Genomic DNA, 22111 nt, shown 5'->3' with positions numbered 1-22111 from the left:
TTTCTTCAGGTTAGGGAAGTTTTCTTCTATAATTTTGTTGAAGACATTTACTGGCCCTTTAAATTGGAAATCTTCACTGTCTTCTATACCTATAATCCTTAGGTTTGGTCTTCTCATTTTGTTCTGGAATTCCTGGATGTTTTGGGTCAGGAGCTTTTTGCATTTTGCATTTTCTTTGACTGTTTTATCAATGCTTTCTGTATTATCTTCTGTATCTGAGATTCTCTCTTCTATCATGTATTCTGTTGTTGATGCTTGCATCCATGACTTCTGACTTCTTTCCTAGGTTTTCTATGTCCAGAGTTGTTTCCCTTTGTGAGTTATTTATTGTTTCTACCTCCATTTTTAGATCCTGGATGGTTTTGTTCAATTCCTTCACCTGCTGTGTTGTGCTCTCCTGTAGTTCTATAATGGCTTCTCCCTGTTTACTTGTGCTCTCCTGTATTTCCTTAAGGGAGTCATTTATGTCCTTCTTGAAGCCCTTCATCAGCACCATGTGCTGTGCTTTTAAATCCAGATCTTGCTTTTCTGGTGTTATCCAGGACTTGCTGTTGTGGGAGAACTGGGTTCAGATGGTGCCATGTTGCCTTGATTTCTGTTAGTAATGTTACTACATTTGCCTTTTGTCATTTGGTTATCTCTGGTGTTAGTTGGTCCTGTTTTTACTGGCTGGTGCTTTTCCCTCCTGTGTGCCTTCAAGCCTATCTCAGCACCCCTGGATTACCTGCTTTCCCCTGGAACAGATTGCTGTGGAGCTGTTCAGCTCCTGGGTGCAGGTGGATCCCTGGCCCCAGACCAAGTCCCAAGCAATCTTATACTCTGATGATATCTAAGTACCTGTCTGCATCTGGCTGCTCAGTCACAGGAAAAAAGATGGCGGTGGTCTCAACTCTAAATGCTGGACTCCCTCTAACTGCAGGACTCCCTGTAAGGCAGATGTCCCCTGGCAGGGTAGGTGGAACAACGGCTGTGGTGCTGCTCAGCTCCTGGGTGCAGGTGGAGCCTTGACAGGCCGTGTCTCAAGTCATTTTTTACTCAGGTGATTTCTGTGTACCTGTCTGCACCTGGCTGCTCAGTCACCTAAATGCCACATTTCTTAAATAATTCCTCTAGACAGACATAAAAGCTAGTGATAGACTATGCCTTGCATAAGCTTATAATCTGGTATTGGAAAAACATGTAGAAACCCACAATGTTCTTGGAGAGAGAAAATTAGGATTGTTTCCTGGCCATAAAAAGGCTGTCCAGGAGACTATTTCTATCTTTTGTTGAGGTTAGTGAGGAAGGATTCTATCAGATGGAATTTTAATGGATGGATTTGAAGGATGAGTAAGAGTCCTCTCTGAGGCAGAGGATATTGTAGGCAGAGGGAAGTGAATAAAAATAATACCTGTAGGTGGAGCTCACTTGAATGAATTTCCAGTATTGCAAAATAAAAGCAGCTCTGGGCAAAGGGTAGACTACAGGAAGTCAAGGACAACTTCACCTGAGCTTCTGATAAGAGACAACAACCTTTTGATTCAATGATATCACAGGTTGTGTTTTTTTCATTGCTATATCTACCAAATGAATTAGTGTGGGCACACCCATGATTCTTGGCCAACAGTGGAGGTGGAGAATGCACCAAACTCTTGGAACTGTGGGCACAATAGTATTTCTACTGAAGGTAAGGCCAACCCAACCTCCTTTTCCAGTATTTAAGCACTGAAGGATCACTGCCTTGAATCAAAACTAAGCAGGGAAGGGAACTCAGAAAGTTCAGCCCTGCAAGGGGCAGCACACACAGATAAGCACAGAAGAGAGACTTGATTAAAGAAAGCAGCAATGGACTTGATTCCAAAAATTTCCATGGAAACCTGGATGCTCTTGGCTACCATCCTGGTGCTCCTCTACCTGTGAGTAAACTGCCCAGGCTCCTGTCCTTAATGATCAGAACTTGGGGGATGTGAATCAGAAATTTCTTTCCTTTACTTGTTTGGAAAATTCAAAGAGAAAATGAAGGGGACACTGCTTGAACATGGGATGTACAAAGACTTAAGGTGTTTCTTTTGTTTCTATGAAAATCCCTCCTACAGGATAAGTGTATATTCCTCTTCTACTAAAATCCACATTTTGTAGACAGGAGGATTGAATGAACCCATTTAGACCTGGCTTATCCTCCAGTGAGTCTCACTATTTCTCCAGATTAACTACCCAGGGCTCAGTGAAGCAGATTAAAAATAACTGGTCACTGTGTTTGATAGGAGGTCTCATCTGCAAGGTCTCAGGATTGTTGGTATTGTGGGGATGGGAAGACCTTTTGTGTTGTCTTCACCTCTGTTTTCTCTGATACAGGAGACATGGAGTGTTTTTCCACAGGCACATGGCTATTTTTTGCTCCATTTTCTCACCACAAGGACCATTTATACAACGCCCCTAGTATGTTACATTTAGTCATTTCATATTTGTCTTTTGCCTATATGATGCATGTATGTGCACTACATGTGTGCTTGGTACCCATGGAGGTCAGCAGAGGACATCATATCCCTTGAAATTGGAGTTACAAATGACTGTGGGCTACCATGTGGATGCTGAGGAGTGAATCTTCCTCCTCTGTAAGAGCAAGGAGTGCTCTTAACCATTGAGCCACCTCTCTAGCACCCCTAAGTGATGAATTTTTAGAGCAAAAAGACCTGACTCTGATTATTTCCCTTCACCATTTCCATGCATCAGAATAGGGAGTTACACTTCCCCTGCTATGAAATCTACTTGCATCTTTAAAGGGCACTCTGAAGCAATTTGGATTTTAAATGTTTTCCTTCTAAGTTCCACTGAGAGCATCAGTCAAAACATCTATTTCAGTACTTCCTTTCCATGATAGGATGACTTCATAATGATATACAGGAAGAAAGATTATTCTGAGTTCCAGGATAACATATGTGACACCATGGACAACTTGTTCTCCTACCTATGTGAGTGTCTATGTGTTCATATTTGCATGAGTGCATGTATGTGTATGATTGTTTGTCTGTGTTTGTGTGTGTGTGCACACCTTTGACTCCATGGATAGTAGCTGCTCCCCCTTCCCAAACACTTCACATTTAACTTCTGTCATCATTTACATTGTAATGTGAAAATAGAAATCTCAAACATGGTTTTATTCTTTTAAGGAAAGGCTAAGTATACAGGTTTTGTGGCAACATCTTTTCATCTGATCATGTTTTACAGTTAATTGAAAATATTTCATTTCATTCTATTTGGTCCTAAAGCTTTTGGGAGATAATATTGCAGCCATCTTTCAGAAGGTTAAAGTTAAAAGCAAATATTATTGCTCTCAGGATTTGTGACAACAGATAAAGTAACTTCATTGGGTCATGTGTGTCAGAGATATAAGCCTAATGCATAAGAAAATATATTGGTTGGATGGTATGCATACTTTGAAATAAACTTGCTTAGCAGGTTTTTTTATTTTTATTTTTTATTTTTTTTAGCTGCAAAAGGGTTGATTGACTTTATTCTTTTTTTCATTCGATATATTTTTATTTACATTTCAAATGATTTCCCCTTTTCTGGCCCCCCACTTTCCGAAAGTCACATAAGCCCCTGTCCCTTCCCCTGCTCTCCCATCCACCCCTTCCCACTTCCTTGTTCTGGTTTTGCCCTATACTGCTGCACTGAGTCTTTCCAGAACCAGGGGCCTCTCCTCTGTTCTTCTTGGACATCACTTGATATGCGGATTATGTTTTGTGTATTCCAATTTTCTAGGCTAATATCCACTTATTAGTGAATGCACACCATGATTGATCTTTTGAGACTGGGTTACCTCACTTAGTATGATGTTCTCCAGCTCCACCCATTTGACTAAGAATTTCATGAATTCATTGTTTCTAATGGCTGAATAGTACTCCATTGTGTATATATACCACATTTTTTGCACCCATTCTTCTGTTGAGGGATACCTGGGTTCTTTCCAGCTTCTGGCTATTATAAATAGGGCTGCTATGAACGTAGTGGAACATGTATTCTTACTACATGCTGGGAAATCTTCTGGGTATACGCCCAGGAGTGGTATAGCAGGATCTTCCGGAAGTGAGGTACCCAGTTTTCTGAGGAACTGCCAGACTGATTTCCAGAGTGGTTGTACCAATTTGCAACCCCACCACCAGCGGATGAGTGTTTCTCTTTTTCCACATCCTTGCCAACACCTGCTGTCTCCTGAATTTTTAATCTTAGCCATTCTGACTGGTGTAAGGTGAAATCTCAGGGTTGTTTTGATTTGCATTTCCCTAATGACTAATGAAGTTGAGCATTTTTAAAGATGCTTCTCAGCCATCCGAAGTTCTCAGGTGAAAATTCTTTGTTTAGCTCTGTATCCCATTTTTAAATAGGGTTATTTGGTTTTCTGGGGTCTAACTTCTTGAGTTCTTTGTATATATTGAATATTAGCCCTCTATCTGATGTAGGGTTGGTGAAGATCTTTTCCCAACTTGTTGGTTGCTGATTTGTCCTTTTGATGGTGTCCTTTGCCTTACAGAAACTTTGTAATTTTATGAGGTCCCATTTGTCAATTCTTGATCTTAGAGCATACACTATTGGTGTTCTGTTCAGGAACTTTCCCCCTGTACCGATGTCCTCAAGGGTCTTCCCCAGTTTCTTTTCTTTTAACTTAGCAGGTTTTTAATTCAACAGTTTTTTCTAGGTCTGTTCATCAGGTCATGTGAATCTCTCAGAATAGATGGATAAAGAAGAGAATGGGCCAGTGATAACATACATTATAGATAGCTATGAATCAGGACATCAGTTCTCAACCTGCGGATCTTGACCCTTTCAGAGGAGTAACATATCAAATATCCTGCATATCCAATATTTACATTATGGTTGATAATGATAGCCAAATTAATTTTATAAAGTCATGTTTATGGGGTCACTATAACATGATGAACTGTATTAATGTGTCACAGCATTAGGGAGGTTAAGAACCACTGAATTAGGTATAAATAAGAAAATATTCCTCTCCTCTCAGGGAAGAAATCTCAGATACACTTTTGTGTTGCAGCTTCACTAAAGATCACCTACAGGGCAAGACTCATTGGTAACCAATCAATTTCCTAAATGACATAAGAAAATTACATTATGTAAAAGTATTCTGGTTTCAATCTCATATTACCAGTGAAGTTGTGGGCCGTTTGCAAATAATTTACTTTGGGACTTACAGCCCAAGAATTCATCTAATTTTTAGCTAACCTTTGTGGGTTTACTTTGTCTTTCAGAGAATGTGAGGATAAATAAGAAGATCAACAGTAATTGTTGCAGTTGTAGCTTTCATTGTGATTTGTTGCTTACATGTTATGGTCCCTACAGCTTGAATGTTAATGTTCCTGTGTCTGTGACTGGTAAGCCTACATAATGCAATCCCTAAGAACTCAACCTCTCACATTACAGTTATGGAACTTACACACATGGAAAATTTAAGAATTTGGGGATTTCTGGACCCAAGCCACTGCCTTTCCTGGGAAATATTCTGGCATACCGCGATGTAAGTATTGCTCCAGCTCCTTGCCAGTCTTGTTATGGTCAAAACTGGCTTAGTTCCTGCAATTAGAAATGGCTAATCTTGGCTTCTCAAGTCTTTGGTTTTATTTATCTTACTGGTTGGGATTCTTCATTGAGAGATATTAGGGATGGAGCCTGAGGAAGAGACCATAGAGGAATGCTGCTTTCTGTCTCTCTTAGGCCCTTGTTGGCTACCTTTCTTTTACATCTCAGAAGTATGTGCCTATGGATTAGTTAGCTGGACCTCTTATATCAACTAACCACCAATATGAACTCTCATAGACATTGACTCCACAGGCCAATCTCATCTTGAAAACTACAACTGCTCTATGGAGACTCCCTTCTCATTATTGGCTCTGTCAAGTTGATAATTAAAACAAACTAGGACAGGAAGTAAAAGGTTAAAGAAAATGCTTAATATGTGTCCCTGGATTTTATTGATATTAAGAGGCATAATGATCATAACAACTCTTATAAAGGAAAATATTTAATTGGGGCTGACCTACAGGTTTAGTCTATTATTACCATGGCATGACACATGTCAGTATGCAGGCAGACATGGTGTTGGAGAGGTAGCTAAGAGGTCTACATCTGGATCTGCAAGCAGCAGGAAGTGACTGCTATACTGAATGGCTTTAATTTCTGAGACCTCAAAGCCCACGCCCAGTGACCACTTTGTACAAGGCCACACTTCCTAGTGGCATCACCTATGGGTCTAGGGGAACATTTTTTTTTAACCACCATAATTTGTAATGTTTCATGTAGTTGTGCTATCTCTCCTCTTTCTGTGCTCAGTAGAAAACATGATGAGAGTTCTCTGTCATTCTTTGCTCACCTGTTTTCTTACTCAGCAATGTGTCTGAGACTCATATACACTCTAGACTGAAAGAGGTCCTGAGTTTGTTCCATCTAACAATTCCTCTGGTGTTCTAGGGTGAGCTTATCGGTTGAATAAAAAGAACTTTAAATATGGAGACACACAGTGATGTCTGTGCCTGGGGTTCTCCCTTGTGTTCACTTAGCTCCTTTTTCCTCTTGTGCCTATGAGAGGAATAACTCGAAGTCCTGTCAGAGATGACATGCAGGCACACACACACACACACACACACACACACACACACACACACACACACACACTGGCACACACATACACACACAAAATAAATAAGTAAATATAAAAATAATGAGTTTTCATTTTTTTTCTTCCCAGGGATTTTGGGAGTTTGATAGACAATGCCATCAAAAATATGGGAAAACTTGGGGGTAAGCATTCTGGAAACTTCCATTGGTTTACTTGAAATGATTACACATTTCAGTGCCTGGAAAACAATCATAGTCTATAGTTTTCTTGAGCTGAAGGTATGATTCTGATTGTCTTACTACTACTGGTCCCATATGTCTACGAGTATGGTTCATAGACTGAATTTGTCAGAGAAAGTCACATATTTTAGCTTTCTCTTAAATTTGATGGTCCAGCAATGACTCAAATAATTTTCTGCCCAGTGTCTGGCTATTCAAACTTAATATTCATGTATGCACCACCCAGATTTAAACAATGTTCCCATTTATTTCTAATTGCAATCTCTTTGTAGAACTACTTTGTATTTGCCCCTCCTTGCATGAGCTACATTTTGCTTTATTTCATGAGACTTTTGTAGTATGGGGTTAGCATTATTAACTAGGAGCCCATATAACTGTGTATTCCAAAATTTGGATTATGGGTCTTGTATCATTTGAAATAACATCAGGGTTCCTGGGCATGCCTCCAGCTGCAAAATGTAGTTAGTTGGTTAAACCTTCTGTTTTCCCAATGTAGGTTTTATGAGGGCCGACAACCTATTTTGGCTATAATGGATCCAGACATAATAAAAACAGTGCTGGTGAAGGAATGTTATTCTACCTTCACAAACCATCAGGTAGGTACCCATTTTAAAAATTATTTCACCATTTATTCATATATTTATGTACTTGGTAGGTGTTTTGGTATGTTTGCTTGTGTGTGTGTGTGTGTCTATGTGTGCATGTGATATTTTCTTTTTTTTCATTTCTCTCCATAGATTGCTCTTTTTAAAATTTTTTCCCCGTTTCATACATACTTTATTGAGTGCTTTGCTCACATTAAGGTCAATTATTTTTAATAAATATTTTTATTAATTATTTTTATATACCAACCCCTGTCCACCCTCCAACTGTTCCACATCCCATACCTCTTCCCCCTATGCCCATGTGGATGACCCTACCTCCCACCCCACCTGACTTCTAAACTCCCTGGGGGCTCTAGTCTCTTGAGGGTTAGGTGCATTATCTCTGAATGAACACATACCTAACAGTCCTCTAGTGTATGTGTGCTAGGGACCTCATATCAGCTGATGTATGCTGCCTGTTTGGTGGTTCAGTGTTTGAGAGATCCCTGGGGTGCAGATAATTGAGACTGCTGGTCCTCCTACAGGGTCACCCCCAGCTTCATTCAGCCTTCCCTAATTCAACAGCAGGGGTCAGCTGCTTCTGTCCATTGGTTGGGTACAAACATCTGCATCTGATTCTTTCAGCTGCTTGTTGGGTCATTCAGAATGCTGTCATGCTAGGTCCCTTTTTGTGAGTGCTCCACAGCCTCAGTAATAGTGTCAGGCCCTGGAACCTCCCCTTGCATTGAATCTCACTTTGAATCTGTTGCTGAACCTTCTTTTCCTTAGCCTCCTCTACATTTCCATCCCTGTAATTCTTTCAGATAGGAACAATTATGGGTCAGAGTTATGACTGTGGGATGGCCTCCTTCTCCCTTATTTGAAGCCCTATCTTCCTGCTGGAGGTAGACTCTTTAAGTTCCCTCTCCCTACTGTCAGGCATTTCATCTAAGGTCCCTTCCTTTTAGTCCCATGACTTTCTCACCTCACAGGTCTCTGGTGCATTCTGGAGAGTCACCCTGCCGCCCCCCCCCCCCCCAACCTCCTATCTCCTGAGTTTGTCTTTTTTCATTTTTTTCTGCTGTCTCTCAGGACTTCAGTCATTTTCTATCCCCCAATGTCAGATCAGGTTCCTTACTTTCCTACTCTCCCCAGCCCCATCTACTTTTCCCTTCCAGGTTCCTAACTCCCTCCTCACTTGTGATTGCTTTCTTCTCCATCCCAAGTGGAACTGAGGTGTCCTCCCTTGGGCACTTCAGCTTGTTGACCTTTTTGAGTTCTGTGGACTGCATCTCAAGTATTCTGTAATTTTTATGTGGCTAATATCCACTTATTAGTGAGTACATACCATGCATGTCCTTTTGGGTCTGAGTTACCTCACTCAGGATGATATTTTCTAGTTCCATTCATTTGCCTGCAAAGCTCAGGATGTCCTCATTCTTAATAACTGAGTATTATTCCAAGGTGTAAATGAACCAAATTTCATGTATCCACGCTTCTGTTGTGGGACATCTAGGTTGTTTCCAGGTTGTGGTTGTCACAAACAAGGCTGCTATGAACAGAGTGGAACATGTGCCCCTGTGGTGTAGTGAGGGATCATTTGGGTATATTCCCAAGAATGATATAGCTGGGTCTTCAGAAAGATCCATTTCCAATTTTCTGAGGAACCTCTAGATTGATTTCAGAGTGGTGGTACCAGTTTGCAATCCCACCAGCAATGGAGGTGTGTTCCTTCTTTTCTACATCCTCTCCAACATGTGTTGTCACCTGAGATTTTGATCTTAGCCATTCTGATTGGTGTCAGGTGGACTCTTGGGGTAATTTTGATGTGCTTTTCTCTGATCACTAAGGACTTTGAACATTTTAAAAGAGCTTCTCAGCCATTTGAGATTTCTCTCTTGTGAAATCTCGGTTTAGTTCTATACCCCATTTTTTGTTGTTGTTGTTGATTGGGTTGTTTGTGTTTTGGTGAATAGCTTCCTGAGTTCTTTATAAATTTTGGATATTAGCCCTCTATCAGATGTTGGGTTAGTGAAGATTTTTCCCATTCTATAGGTTGCTGATTTGTCTTATTGACTATGTCCTTTGCCTTACAGAAGATTTCCAATTTCATGAGATCCCATTTATCCATTCTTGATCATAGACCATGAGCCATTGTAGTTCTGTTTAGGAAGTTTCCCCCTGTGCCAATGAGTTTAAGGCTCTTTCCCACTTTCTCTTCCATTAGATTCAGTGTATCTGGTTTTATGTTGAGGTCCTTGATCCACTTGGACTTGAGCTTTGTGCAAGGTGACAAATATGGACCTATTTTCATTTTTCTACATATAGACAATTAGTTAGACCAGAACCATTTATTGAAGATGCTTTCTTTTTTCCACTGTATATTTTTGGCTTCTTTGTCAAAGATCAAGCGTCTGTAAGTGTGTAGTTTTATTTCTGGGTCTTAAATTCTAGTCCATTGATCAACATGTCTATTTCTGTACCAATACCATTCAGTTTTTATCACTATTGCTCTTGAGGTCAGGGATGGTTTCTTTTTTTTTTAATTTTTTTATTCGATATAATTTATTTACATTTCAAATGATTTCCCTTTTCTAGCTCCCCACTCCCCGAAAGTCCCGTAAGCCCCCTTCTCTTCCCCTGTCCTCCCACCCACCCCTTCCCACTTCCCCGTTCTGGTTTTGCCGAATACTGCTTCACTGAGTCTTTCCAGAACCAGGGGCCACACCTCCTTTCTTCTTGTACCTCAATTGATGTGTGGATTATGTTTTGGGTATTCCAGTGTTCTAGGTTAATATCCACTTATTAGTGAGTGCATACCATGATTCACCTTTTGAGTCTGGGTTACCTCACTTAGTATGATGTTCTCTAGCTCCATCCATTTGCCTAAGAATTTCATGAATTCATTGTTTCTAATGGCTGAATAGTACTCCATTGTGTAGATATACCACATTTTTGCATTCACTCTTCTGTTGAGGGATACCTGGGTTCTTTCCAGCATCTGGCAATTATAAATAGGGCTGCTATAAACATAGTAGAGCATGTATCCTTATTACATGGTGGGGAGTCTTCTGGGTATATGCCCAGGAGTGGTATAGCAGGATCTTCTGGAACTGAGGTGCCCAGTTTTCGGAGGAACTGCCAGACTGCTTTCCAGAGTGGTTGTACCAATTTGCAACCCCACCAGCAGTAGAGGAGTGTTCCTCTTTCTCTACACCCTCTCCAACACATGCTGTCTCCTGAATTTTTAATCTTAGCCATTCTGACTGCTGTAAGGTGAAATCTCAGGGTTGTTTTGATTTGCATTTCCCTAATGATTAATGAAGTTGAGCGTTTTTTAAGATGCTTCTCCGCCATCCGAAGTTCTTCAGGTGAGAATTCTTTGTTTAACTCTGTACCCCATTTTTTAATAGGGTTGTTTGGTTTTCTGGAGTCTAACTTCTTGAGTTCTTTATATATATTGGATATTAGCCCTCTATCTGATGTAGGATTGGTGAAGATCTTTTCCCAATTTGTTGGTTGCTGATTTGTCCTTTTGATGGTGTCCTTTGCCTTATAGAAACTTTGTAATTTTATGAGGTCCTATTTGTCAATTCTTGCTCTTAGAGCATACGCTATTGGTGTTCTGTTCATAAACTTTCTCCCTGTACTGATGTCCTCAAGGGTCTTCCCCAGTTTCTTTTCTATTAGCTTCAGAGTGTCTGGCTTTATGTGGATGTCCTTGATCCATTTGGATTTGAGCTTAGTACAAGGAGACAAGGATGGATCAATTCGCATTCTTCTGCATACCGACCTCCAGTTGAACCAGCACCATTTGTTGAAAAGGCTATCTTTTTTCCTTTGGATGTTTTCAGCCTCTTTGTTGAGGATCAAGTGGCCATAGGTGTGTGGGTTCATTTCTGGATCTTCAATCCTGTTCCATTGATCCTCCTGCCTGTCACTGTACCAATACCATGCAGTTTTTAACACTATTTCTCTGTTGTATTGCTTGAGGTCAGGGATACTGATTCCCCAAGAATTTCTTTTGTTGTTGAGAATAGTTTTAGCTATCCTGGTTTTTTTGTTCTTCCAGATGAATTTGAGAATTGCTCTTTCTAACTCTGTGAAGAACTGGGTTGGTATTTTTATGGGTATTGCATTGAATCTGTATATTGCTTTTGGCAAAATGGCCATTTTAACTATATTGATTCTACTGATCCATGAGCATGGAAGATTTTTCCATTTTCTGAGGTCTTCTTCAATTTCCTTCTTCAGAGACCTGAAGTTCTTCTCATACAGATCTTTTATTTGTTTGGTTAGAGTCACATCAAGATACTTTATATTGTTTATGGCTATTGTGAATGGTGTCATTTCCCTTACTTCATTCTTATCCTGCTTATCCTTTGAGTATAGGAAAGTATCTGATTTGCTTGAGTTGATTTCGTAACCAGCCACTTTTCTGAAGTTGTTTATCAGCTGTAGGAGTTCTCTGGTGGAGATTTTCGGGTCACTTAAGTAGACTATCATGTCATCTGCAAGTAGTGATAGTTTGACTTCTTCCTTCCCAATTTGTATCCCTTTGACCTCCTTATGTTGTCTAATTGCTCTAGCTAGAACTTCAAGTACTATATTGAAAAGATATGGAGAGAGAGGGGGAGCCTTGTCTAGTCCCTGATTTTAGTGGGACTGCTTCAAGTTTCTCTCTTAGTTTGATGTTGGCTACCGGTTTGCTGTATATTGCTTTAATTATGTTTAGGTATGGGCCTTGAATTCCCATTCTTTCCAAGACTTTTAGCATGAAAGGATGCTGAATTTTGTCAAATGCTTTTTCAGCATCTAATGAAATGATCATGTGGTTTTTTTCTTTGAGTTTGTTTATGTAGCTTTGAACATTCCTTTAAGTGCTTCTCAGCCATTTGAGATTCCTATGTTGTGAACTCTCTTTTTAGATTTCTACCACATTTAAAAATTGTTATTTGGTTTGTTGGTGTGTAACTTCTTGAGTTCTTTATATACTTTGGATATTAGCCTTCTGTCAGATGGAGGATTGGTGAAGATCTTTTCCCAATCTGTAGGTCACTGTTTTGTCCTATTGACATTGACCTTTGCTTTACATAGGCTTTTCCATTTCATGAGGTCCCATTTATCAGTTGTTGATCTTAGAGCCTGAGCCATTGGTATTCTGTTCAGGAGAATACCACATTTTCCAAATAGTTATTGGTTTGTTGGTGTCTAACTTCTTGTGTTCTTTATGCACTTTGGATATTAGCCTTCTGTCAGATTGAGGATTGGTGAAGATCTTTTCCCAATCTGTAGGTAACTGTTTTGTCAGATTGACATTGTCCTTTGTTTTACATAAGCTTTTCAATTTTATGAGGTCCCATTTATCAGTTGTTGATCTTAGAGCCTGAGCCATTGGTATTCTGTTCAGGAAGTTGTTTTCTGTACCAGTGAGTTCAAGGCTATTCCCCATTTTTGTGTTCTATTAGATTTAGTGTATCTGGTTTTATATTGAGGTCTTTGATCCACTTGGATTTGAGTTTTTCAGCACAAACTCTTAATTACTATAAATGTGTTGTGATTCCACATGAAATGAAACAATTGATTCCTCCTCATTTTCAGAATCCTTTCTATGTATCTTTCACTTAAAGTCTTATTTCATTGTCTTTTCATGCAAATTCAGAATGAGTTTATTGATGTTTACATATAAAAACCTACTTACTTATGCTATCAGAATGGAATTTAATTTTTTGATAAATGTGGAGAAAAACAATGTTGTTAGTATTTTGAATTTTATCTGTGTTGCCTAGATACTTGTGTCTAAGTATGCATGTGCTGAAGCAAGAGGAGGACTTTCGGTATCATGTTTTATTCCCTTGAGATGTTAACCCAAGTTCACTGTTTTATCCTGGATAAATTGCCAGTGATAAATTGAAGCTCTTGAGATCTGCCTCTCTCCAACACTTTAGTTATAGCAGCTGTAGCTGGGAATTGAAATTTGGAGAAAAAAGTGCTTTGGTTTGCTGAGCCATCTCCCTGGCAGTCATCTGGTCTAAAAATATGATATGCTTTTCCATTCCTTCAAATTCCCTTTCGCCATCATTTTACAGCTTTCCGCATAGTGTACATTTTTTTTTGGATTCACACCAAAAATATATCCTCTTCTTTTATTTATTTACTTTTATTGTATCATTTCATGAGTATGGATGTTTTGCCTACAGGTGTGTGTGTGTCTGTGTAGCATATGCACGCGGCATCCCTATGGAGCTAGATAAGGCCATCAAGCCCCAAGATCTGGAGTTGCAGATGATCTAAGTTGGCATGAGCATGCTGAGAACTAAGAGCAGCTACTGCTTAGCTGTTGAGCCATCTTTCTAACCCTCAGTATTTTATTTCTTTGGAATGATTGTGAAAGTGATTGTGTGTTTCTTACCTACTCTCACTTACCTGAGAAATGCACCCAAATCTTTGTTTATTTTTCTTGTATCTTACAAAGGTTTTTGCACTAACATAAAAAAGTTGGGCATGGCCACAGGTGCAATAATTCCAGCACTGGGGATAGGTAGATTCCAGGAGCTCTCTAGCCAGCCAGCCTAGACATAACAGGGAACTTTCAGTTCTAAAAGAGATCTTGTCTCAAAGGAATAAGGTATAGTGACAGAGCAGGACATCTGATGTTCTCCTCTTATCTCTGTACATGTACACATTGCTTACCTCTAGTGAAAACACTAAAACCAGTGATTTTTACTTAAATTTATTTTGTCATATTCAATTTTGACATCATATATAAATTTTTTCATGTATAAGCATCAGATGCAAGATGTTCTCATTTTAACATTCAGAATGACAAAAATATCTATTTTTGTACAAAATATGTGTTTTCACAGCAGGCATAAGATTCAGGGGGGTAGTCCCTGACTAAAGTGGGAAGTATAATCATCTATACCTAAAGAAAATCAGTAAGAAAAAAGATTTTGCGTAGAATAGCATTATTTTTATTAATACAAATAAACAAATAATGTTATTGTTTTCTCAAACCACGTTTGTCACCCTTTTATCAAGAAGCTCACCCTATGAATACATGTAAATACATAACGGGCCTGTCTCTACAAGGCCACCAGTTTAAATAGGTTCCTGACTACATGGCACAGACTAAAATTATTGTTGCTATCCCTGAAACTGGTTCTTCATCTGTGTGGAAATACTGTAGAAAGAGAGGGTAAATAATAATGTCCTAAAGCTACATGCATTGGCTATGTGCCACCTCCATCCCTCTGTAGAGTTAGACATTTGAGACAAATATTCATTGAACATGTTACCTGAACTAATTGTAGAGTCATAAATATTTAAAAATAAATGATACCATTTATTTATTTATTTATTTATTTATTTATTTATTTATTTATTACAACTGTGGAGTTCTCCAAACTTGTATATAGCAACATCTCTTTTGCTTTGCATTCTAGAGGGTTGTTCCAGTGGGAATTTTGAAAAAAGCCATCCACTTTTCTGAGAATGAAGAATGGAAGAGATTAAGAACATTGCTGTCTCCAACCTTCACCAGTGGGAAGCTCAAGGAGGTAATGGCATAGTAAACTTTTCTTTGGAAACATAAAGAACAGACCTGGGGACAGGTAGAATGGAGGATCACAACCCTTTTCCAGCCAGTGTCCTCTGAGTTGAACCTCCTAACAATGGCCTTTTGGGTTAATGTGATTTTTGATTCATCCTTGGGGAGGCTGTGTTCACTGGGAATTAACCCCCTTCATCTCACTACAGATGATATTTTTTTTTTTGCATGTAGATGTTCCCCATCATTAACCAGTATACAGATTTGCTGGTGAAAAACATGAGGCGTGAAGCAGAGCAAGGCAATCCCATCGCAATGAAAGAGTAAGTACCAGCACAGTTGTTGGATTAAATAAGACCGTTGCATTAGTTATTTTCCTGTTGCCTTTACAAAATTATCCAAGCAAAGCAACTGGAAAGAGAAAGACCCTATTTTGGGTTACATTTCCAGGGAGATACAGTCCCTCATTGCAGGAAGACATGTTGGCAGATGGTCACCTGATCACACTGCATCTAACACTCAAGAAACAGAAATCTCAGCATATAAAGATTCAAGATCTGACTGTAGCAATCTACTTCCTCTGAAGAGGCTACACTTCCTAAAGTTCAGGACCTTCCCAAAGAATACCATGGGCCCAGAATCAAGGCTCAAACATTTTATATTCAATTAACACTATAACGGCCTACTGGGATTCTGGAGTTCATACTGTTAAATCACCTCAGGAACCAAATAGAATGGTGATTACATCTCAGGCTTCTGCTGGGGCTGAGACCATAGGAAAACTGGAGACTTTCCTGTAACAGTGTTATGACTATGATAGGCCATTCAAGGAAAAAAGCATCTCTTTGGAGAAAGTGGTGTCTTAGTTTGGGTTTTATGGCTTTGAAGAGACAATGACCATGTCAACTCTTTTTTTTTTTTTAATTTATCTCTTTATTGGTTATTTTATTTCTTTACATTTCAAATGTTATGCCCCTCCCTGTTTCCCATTGGAAAACCCCCATCACATCTGCTCCCCTTGCCTCTATGACGGTGATCCCCAACCCACTCACTCCTGCCTCACTGCCCTAGCATTCCTCTATGTTGGAGCATCAAGCATCCACAGGACCAAGGGCTTCCCCTCCCGTTGATGCCAGATGAGGCAATCCTTTGCTACATAAGCAGCTGGAGTCATAGTTCCCTCCATGTGTATTTTTTTGGATGGTGGTTTAGTCCCTTGGAGCTCTGGGGGTTTCAGTTAGTTGATATTATTGTTCTTCCTATAGAGTTGAAATCCCCTTCAGCTCCTTCAGTCCTTCCTCTAACTTTTCCATTAATATCCCCATGCTCAGTCTGATGATTGGCTGGAAGTATTCACATCTGTATTGGTCAGGCTCTGGCAGAGCATCTCAGGGGACAACTATTCCAGGCTCCTGTCATCAAGTGCTTCTTGGCATCAGCAATAGTGTCTGGATATGGTGTCTGCAGATGAGATGGTCCCTGGATGGCCTTTCCTTCAGTCTCTGCTCCACTCTTTGTCCCTGCATTTTCTTTAGACAGGAAGATTACTTTCTTGCTTTTTTCTAGGGTGTAGTTTCCTTCCTTGTTGGAGTTTTCCATCTATTATCCTTTGTAGGGCTGGATTTGTGGAAATTTATTGTGTAAATTTGGTTTAGTCATGGAATATCTTGGTTTCTTCATCTATGTTGAGAGTTTTGCTGAGTATCGTAGCCTGGGCTGGCATTTGTGTTCTCTTGGTGTCTGTATGACATTTGCCCAGGATCTTCTGGCTTTTAGAGTCTCTGTAGAGAAGTCTGGTATAATTCTGATAGGCCTGCCTTTTTATGTTACTTGAGCTTTTTTCTTTACTGCTTTTAATACTCTTTGTTTTGTGCATTCGCTGTTCTGATTTTTTGAGTTTCTTTTTTATTAATTAATTAATTAATTAATTTTTACACTCCATATTTTATTCCCTCCACCCTCATCCACCCTCCGACTGTTCCACATAGCATGCCTCCTTCCCACTCCCCTCTCTCAATGTAGATATCCTCATCCCCCATCCCAACTGACCTCTAAACTCCCTGGGGCCTCCAGTCTCTTGAGGGTTAGATGCATCTTTTCTGAATGAGCACAGACCTGGCAGTCCTCTACTATATGTGTGTTGGGGACCTCATATCAGCTGGTGTATGCAGCCTGTTTGGTGGTCCAGTGTTTGAGACATCTCTGGGTCCAGATTAATTGAGATTGCTAGTCCTTCTAGAGGATTGCCCTTCTCCTCATCTTCTTTCAACTTTCCCTAATTCAACAACAGGGGTCAGCTGCTTCTGTCCATTGGTTGGATGCAAATATCTGCATCTGACTCTTTGAGCTGCTTGATGGGACTTCCAGAGTACAGTCATGCTAGGTCCATTTTGTGAGCGTCCCATAGCCTCAGTAATAGTGTCAGGTCTTGGGACCTCCCCTTGAGCTGGATTTCACTTTGGGCCTGTTATTGGACCTTATTTTCTGCATGCTCTTCTCCATTTCCATCCATGTAGTTCTTTCAGACAGGAACAATTTTGGGTCAGGGTTGTGATTGTAGGATGGCCCCTCTCCCTCATTTGATATATTGTCTTAACCCTCTGCCTGAGGTGTTAGTTCCCTCTCCCTATTGTTGGGCATTTTATCTTTGAGTCCTGAGAGTCTCTTACAACCCAGGCTTCTGGTGCATTCTGAAGAGTTCCTCCAACCGCCTATCTCCCGAGGTTGCCTATTTCCACCCTTTCTGTTGGCCCTCAGGGATTCATCCCTTTTCCTTCACCCAATACCAGATCAGGTTCCCCTCTCCCTTCTACTCCTCCCCCTCATCCCTGACCCCGTCCACTTTCCCTCCCAGGTCCCTTCCTCCCTCCCCACTTGTGATTGCTTTGTTTTCCCTCCCAAGTGGGACTGAGGCATCCTCACTTGGGCACTTCAGCTTGTTGATCATTTTGAGTTCTCTCGACTGTATATTTTGGTGCTCTGTACTTTTTTTTTTGGCTAGCATTCACTTATTAGTGAGTACATACCATGCATGTCCTTTTGGGTCTGAGTTACCTCACTCAGGATAAAGACTTAAACTAAGGCAAAGGTGCTGCCCAAAGTGGACAGGCTTTTTCCACAATCAAGGTAATATCTCCTAGAAATGCCCAATGCTAACTTGTTGCAGATAACTGCTTACTGAGAATCTCTTTCCAAATGATTGTAGATTGTGTCAAGTTGACAACTAAAACAAACTAATAGTATCCCTGTCACAACCCAGTGCAAGGATAGTGTTCACATTGTCAAATAAGAAAATTCTCATGAAAAGTGTGATGGAGGGTTAGGTTGACCACAGCAGGGTTTCTGACAGTGTCTGCCTTCCCTTGGCTTGTGAATTTACTCCCATTTGATCCATTATGTTAGAAGGAATAGAAGAAGGTATAGATGTTACTTTCCATCTCTCTCTTCAGTGTCTTTGGGGCCTACAGCATGGATGTGATCACAGCCACATCATTTGGAGTAAATGTTGATTCCCTCAACAACCCACAGAATCCCTTTGTACAAAAACTGAAGAAACTCTTAAAATTTAATTTCTTGGACCCATTCTTCCTCTCAGTGAGTATGTGAACTATCATTTCATAATTTATAAATTCTTCCATTTTATTTTCCAGGTTTTTTACATTTTAAAATGGATTGTAATCATTTTCTTTCCCCCATTCCTCTGTCTCATTCTTCCTTCTCCCACTGGTAACTTTCTTACATTTTTGTGAACTTTATTTCACATATTTGACCCACTTCAATGAGCTGACTCATGGCTTTCAGTGTATTTAAAGGTATTCACAGTCATCCAAAGTTCTTCAGGTGAAAATTCTATGTTTAGCTCTGTACCCCATTTTTAAATAGGGTTATTTGGTTTTCTGGGGTCTAACTTCTTGAGTTCTTTGTATATATTGGATATTAGCCCTCTGTCAGATGTAGGGTTGGTGAAGATCTTTTCCCAATTTCTTGGTTGCCGTTTTGTCCTATTGACAGTGTCCTTTGCTTTACAGAAACTTTGTAATTTTATGTGGTCCCATTTGTCAATTCTACAGCATAAGCTATTGGTGTTCTCTTTAGGAAATTTTCTCCTGTGCCCATGTGCTCAAGGCTCTTTCCCAGTTTCTTTTCAATTAGTTTCAGTGTGTCACCAAAACTTCAAACATTTGTGTATCTTGGAGGATGTTTCAGTATCTCTCTCTCTTTTTTTTTAGTGGCTGAATTTGTCATTGATATATATTTGGAATTTTTCCAATTGTTATTCATTGTGTTGCTCTAAATATTTTATACAGGTTTAAACATTAGTTTTTATTTCTTTTGGACATATACTCAAGGTGAATTGATGAGTTGCACAGTTTAATGTTTAATATTATATATTTACTTGAGCTGGAGAGATAGTTCAGCAGAAAAGAGCTGCTTTTCCAGAGCACCCACTTTCAACCCTGGGATTCATATCAGATAACTTACAATTATTTGTAACTCCAGCTACAGAGGATCCAGTGACTTTTGCATTAAAGGGCACCTGCACTCACATGCCCATAGCCACACGCACACACACAACCTATATGTAATTAAAAATTATAAAAATAGGCACCAGGGAGCCAGGAGACTCTACAGTCTTCTGTGCACAGCCCACCAGGAGAGAGTTATCTCCCAGCAGCGCTTTCACTTCTGAGCACAGAGGTGAGATCTCCACCTTCTCTCTGGAGGGGAAGAGCTTGAAGCACACAGGGCATAAGATTAGTGGAACAGCTGAAATGAAAGTCTTCTTGCTGCCATTTGCACCAGGGAACCAGGAGACTCCACAGCCTTCTGTGCATAGCCCACCAGGAGAGAGTGATCTCCCAGCAGTGCTTTCACTTCTGAGCTCAGAAGAGTAAGGACACAGGCTTACAGGCCCACAGGAGGAACAATCTCCAGCTAGAGACAACAATTCCAACTAGCACCAGAGATAACCAGATGGTGAAAGGCAAGCACAAGAACCCTACCAACAGAAACCAAGGCCACATGGCAACATCAGAAACCAGTTCTCCCAACACACCGGAAAATCAAGAGTCAGATTTAAAATCCTATCTCAAGATGCTGATAGAGGGCTTCAAAAAAGACTTAAATAACTACCTTAAAGAAAACAGGAGAATATCAGTCAACAAGTAAAAGCCGGTAAAGAGGAAACACAAAAATCCCTTAAAGAAATACAGAAGATCATAGGTCAATGCCTTAAAGAATTATAGGAAAACACAAACAATCAAGTGAAGAAATTGAACAAAACTATCCAGGATATAAAAGTGGAAGTAGAAACAATAAAGAAATGACAAAGTGAGTCATCTCTGGAGATAGAAAACCTTGGAAAGAATTCAGGAGTCATAGATGCATCAACATCGGAATCAGCATCAACAACAGAATACAAGAGATAGAAGAAAGGGAGACCTGCTCCACATCTGGCATGGAGAGGACACCACTTCCTGATACTCTCTAGAGAACTGACAGGAGCAGGGTATTAGAGAACCTATAGGAGCAGGGCATTCGAGAATTGGCAGGAGCAGGGCATTCGACCCTTGCCAAGTCTGCCACAGGGGAGACCCCCATCTCCTGATACTTCCTGGAGAATTAGCTGCTTGCAGGGCATTGGACAGAAAGAGAACCCCAGGAGTACAGAAACACAGGCCTGCAGGATAGAGAAGATAGTGTCAGCAAGACCAGCTAACAGCAGAGATGATGAGATGGCCAAAGGCAAATGCAAAATCATTACCAACAGAAACCAAGGCAACATGGCACCATCAGAACCCAGGTCTCCCAGCTCTCCCACAACAGCAAATCCTGGATACTCCATCACATCAGAAAAGCAAGAACCAGATTTAAAATCACATCTCATATCACTGATGGAGGACTTCAAGAAGGACATAAATAACTCCCTTAAAGAAATACAAAAGAACATGGGTCAACAGGTAGAAACAGAAAAATCCCTTAAAGAAAGACAAGAGAATATGGATCAAAAGGTAGAAGCCTTTAAAGAGGAAACACAAAAATCTCTTAAAGAAATATGGGAGAATATGAGTCAACAGGTTGAAGCCCTTAAAGAGTCAAAACAAAAATCCCATAGGGAATTATGGGAGAACATGGGTCAACCTGCAGAAACCCTTAAAGAGGAATCACAAAAATCCCTAAAAGAAACACAGGAGAACATGGATAAACAGGTAGAAGCCCTTAAAGAGGAAACACAAAAATTCCTTAAAGAATTTCAGGAAAAAACAAACAAACAAGTGAAGGAACAGAACAAAACTATCCAGGATCTAATCCTGGAAATAGAATCCACAAAGAAATCACAAAGTGAGACATCTCTGAAATAGAAAACCTTGGAAAGAAGTCAGGACTCATAGATGCAAGCATCAACAACAGAATGTAAGAGATAGAAGAAAGACTCTCAGATGCTGAAGATTCCATAGAAATCATTGACTCAACAGTCAAAGAAAATGCAAAATGCAAAAAGCTTGTAACCCAAAATATCCAGGAACTCCAGGACACAATGAGAAGACCAAACCTAAGGGTTGTAGGAATAGAAGAAAGTGAGGATTTACATCTTAAAGGTCTAATAAATATCTTCAACAAAATTATAGAAGAAAACTTCCTTAACCTAAGAAAGAGATGTCTATGAACATATCGGAAGCCTACAGAACTCCAAACAGATTGGACCAGAGCAGAAATTCCTCCTGTCACATAATAATCAAAACACCAAATGCACTAAACAAAGAAAGATATTAAAAGTATTGAGAGAAATGGGTCAAGTAACATATAACGGCAGACCTATCAGAGTTACACCAGACTTCTAACCAGAGACTGTGAAAGCCAGAAGAGCCTGGGCAGATGTCATGCAGAGCCTAAGAGAACATAAATGTCAGTCCAGACTACTATACCCAGCAAAAATTTCAATTACCATAGTTGGTGAAAACAAGACATTCCATGACAAAAGCAAAATTACACAGTATCTTTCCACAAATCCAGCTCTGCAAAGGATGAGTGGAAAATACCAACACAAGACTGCAAACTACACTGTAGAAAAATCAATAAGGTAATCTTTCTTCAAACCCAATAGAAGATAGCTACACAACCAAAA

At 39.9% G+C, this 22111-nt stretch overlaps 1 protein-coding gene across 1 annotated transcript in view; it reads left to right on the top strand.

The window, feature by feature from the left end:
- The first annotated feature begins 1824 nt into the window (after positions 1-1824).
- Positions 1825-22111, top strand: part of LOC127672700 (cytochrome P450 3A9-like) — a 42600-nt gene continuing 22313 nt past the window's right edge. Inside the window, exons 1-7 of the mRNA XM_052168011.1 lie at positions 1825-1895; positions 5422-5515; positions 6743-6795; positions 7349-7448; positions 14882-14995; positions 15220-15308; positions 18435-18583. Coding sequence (XP_052023971.1) covers positions 1825-1895; positions 5422-5515; positions 6743-6795; positions 7349-7448; positions 14882-14995; positions 15220-15308; positions 18435-18583 — 670 coding nt within the window. The remainder of the gene's footprint in view (positions 1896-5421; positions 5516-6742; positions 6796-7348; positions 7449-14881; positions 14996-15219; positions 15309-18434; positions 18584-22111) is intronic.

This window comes from Apodemus sylvaticus, chromosome 22 (genome assembly GCF_947179515.1).
Source record: "Apodemus sylvaticus chromosome 22, mApoSyl1.1, whole genome shotgun sequence".
In the NCBI taxonomy this organism is placed as follows: domain Eukaryota; kingdom Metazoa; phylum Chordata; class Mammalia; order Rodentia; family Muridae; genus Apodemus; species Apodemus sylvaticus.
This window is presented reverse-complemented; position numbering and strand designations above follow the sequence as displayed.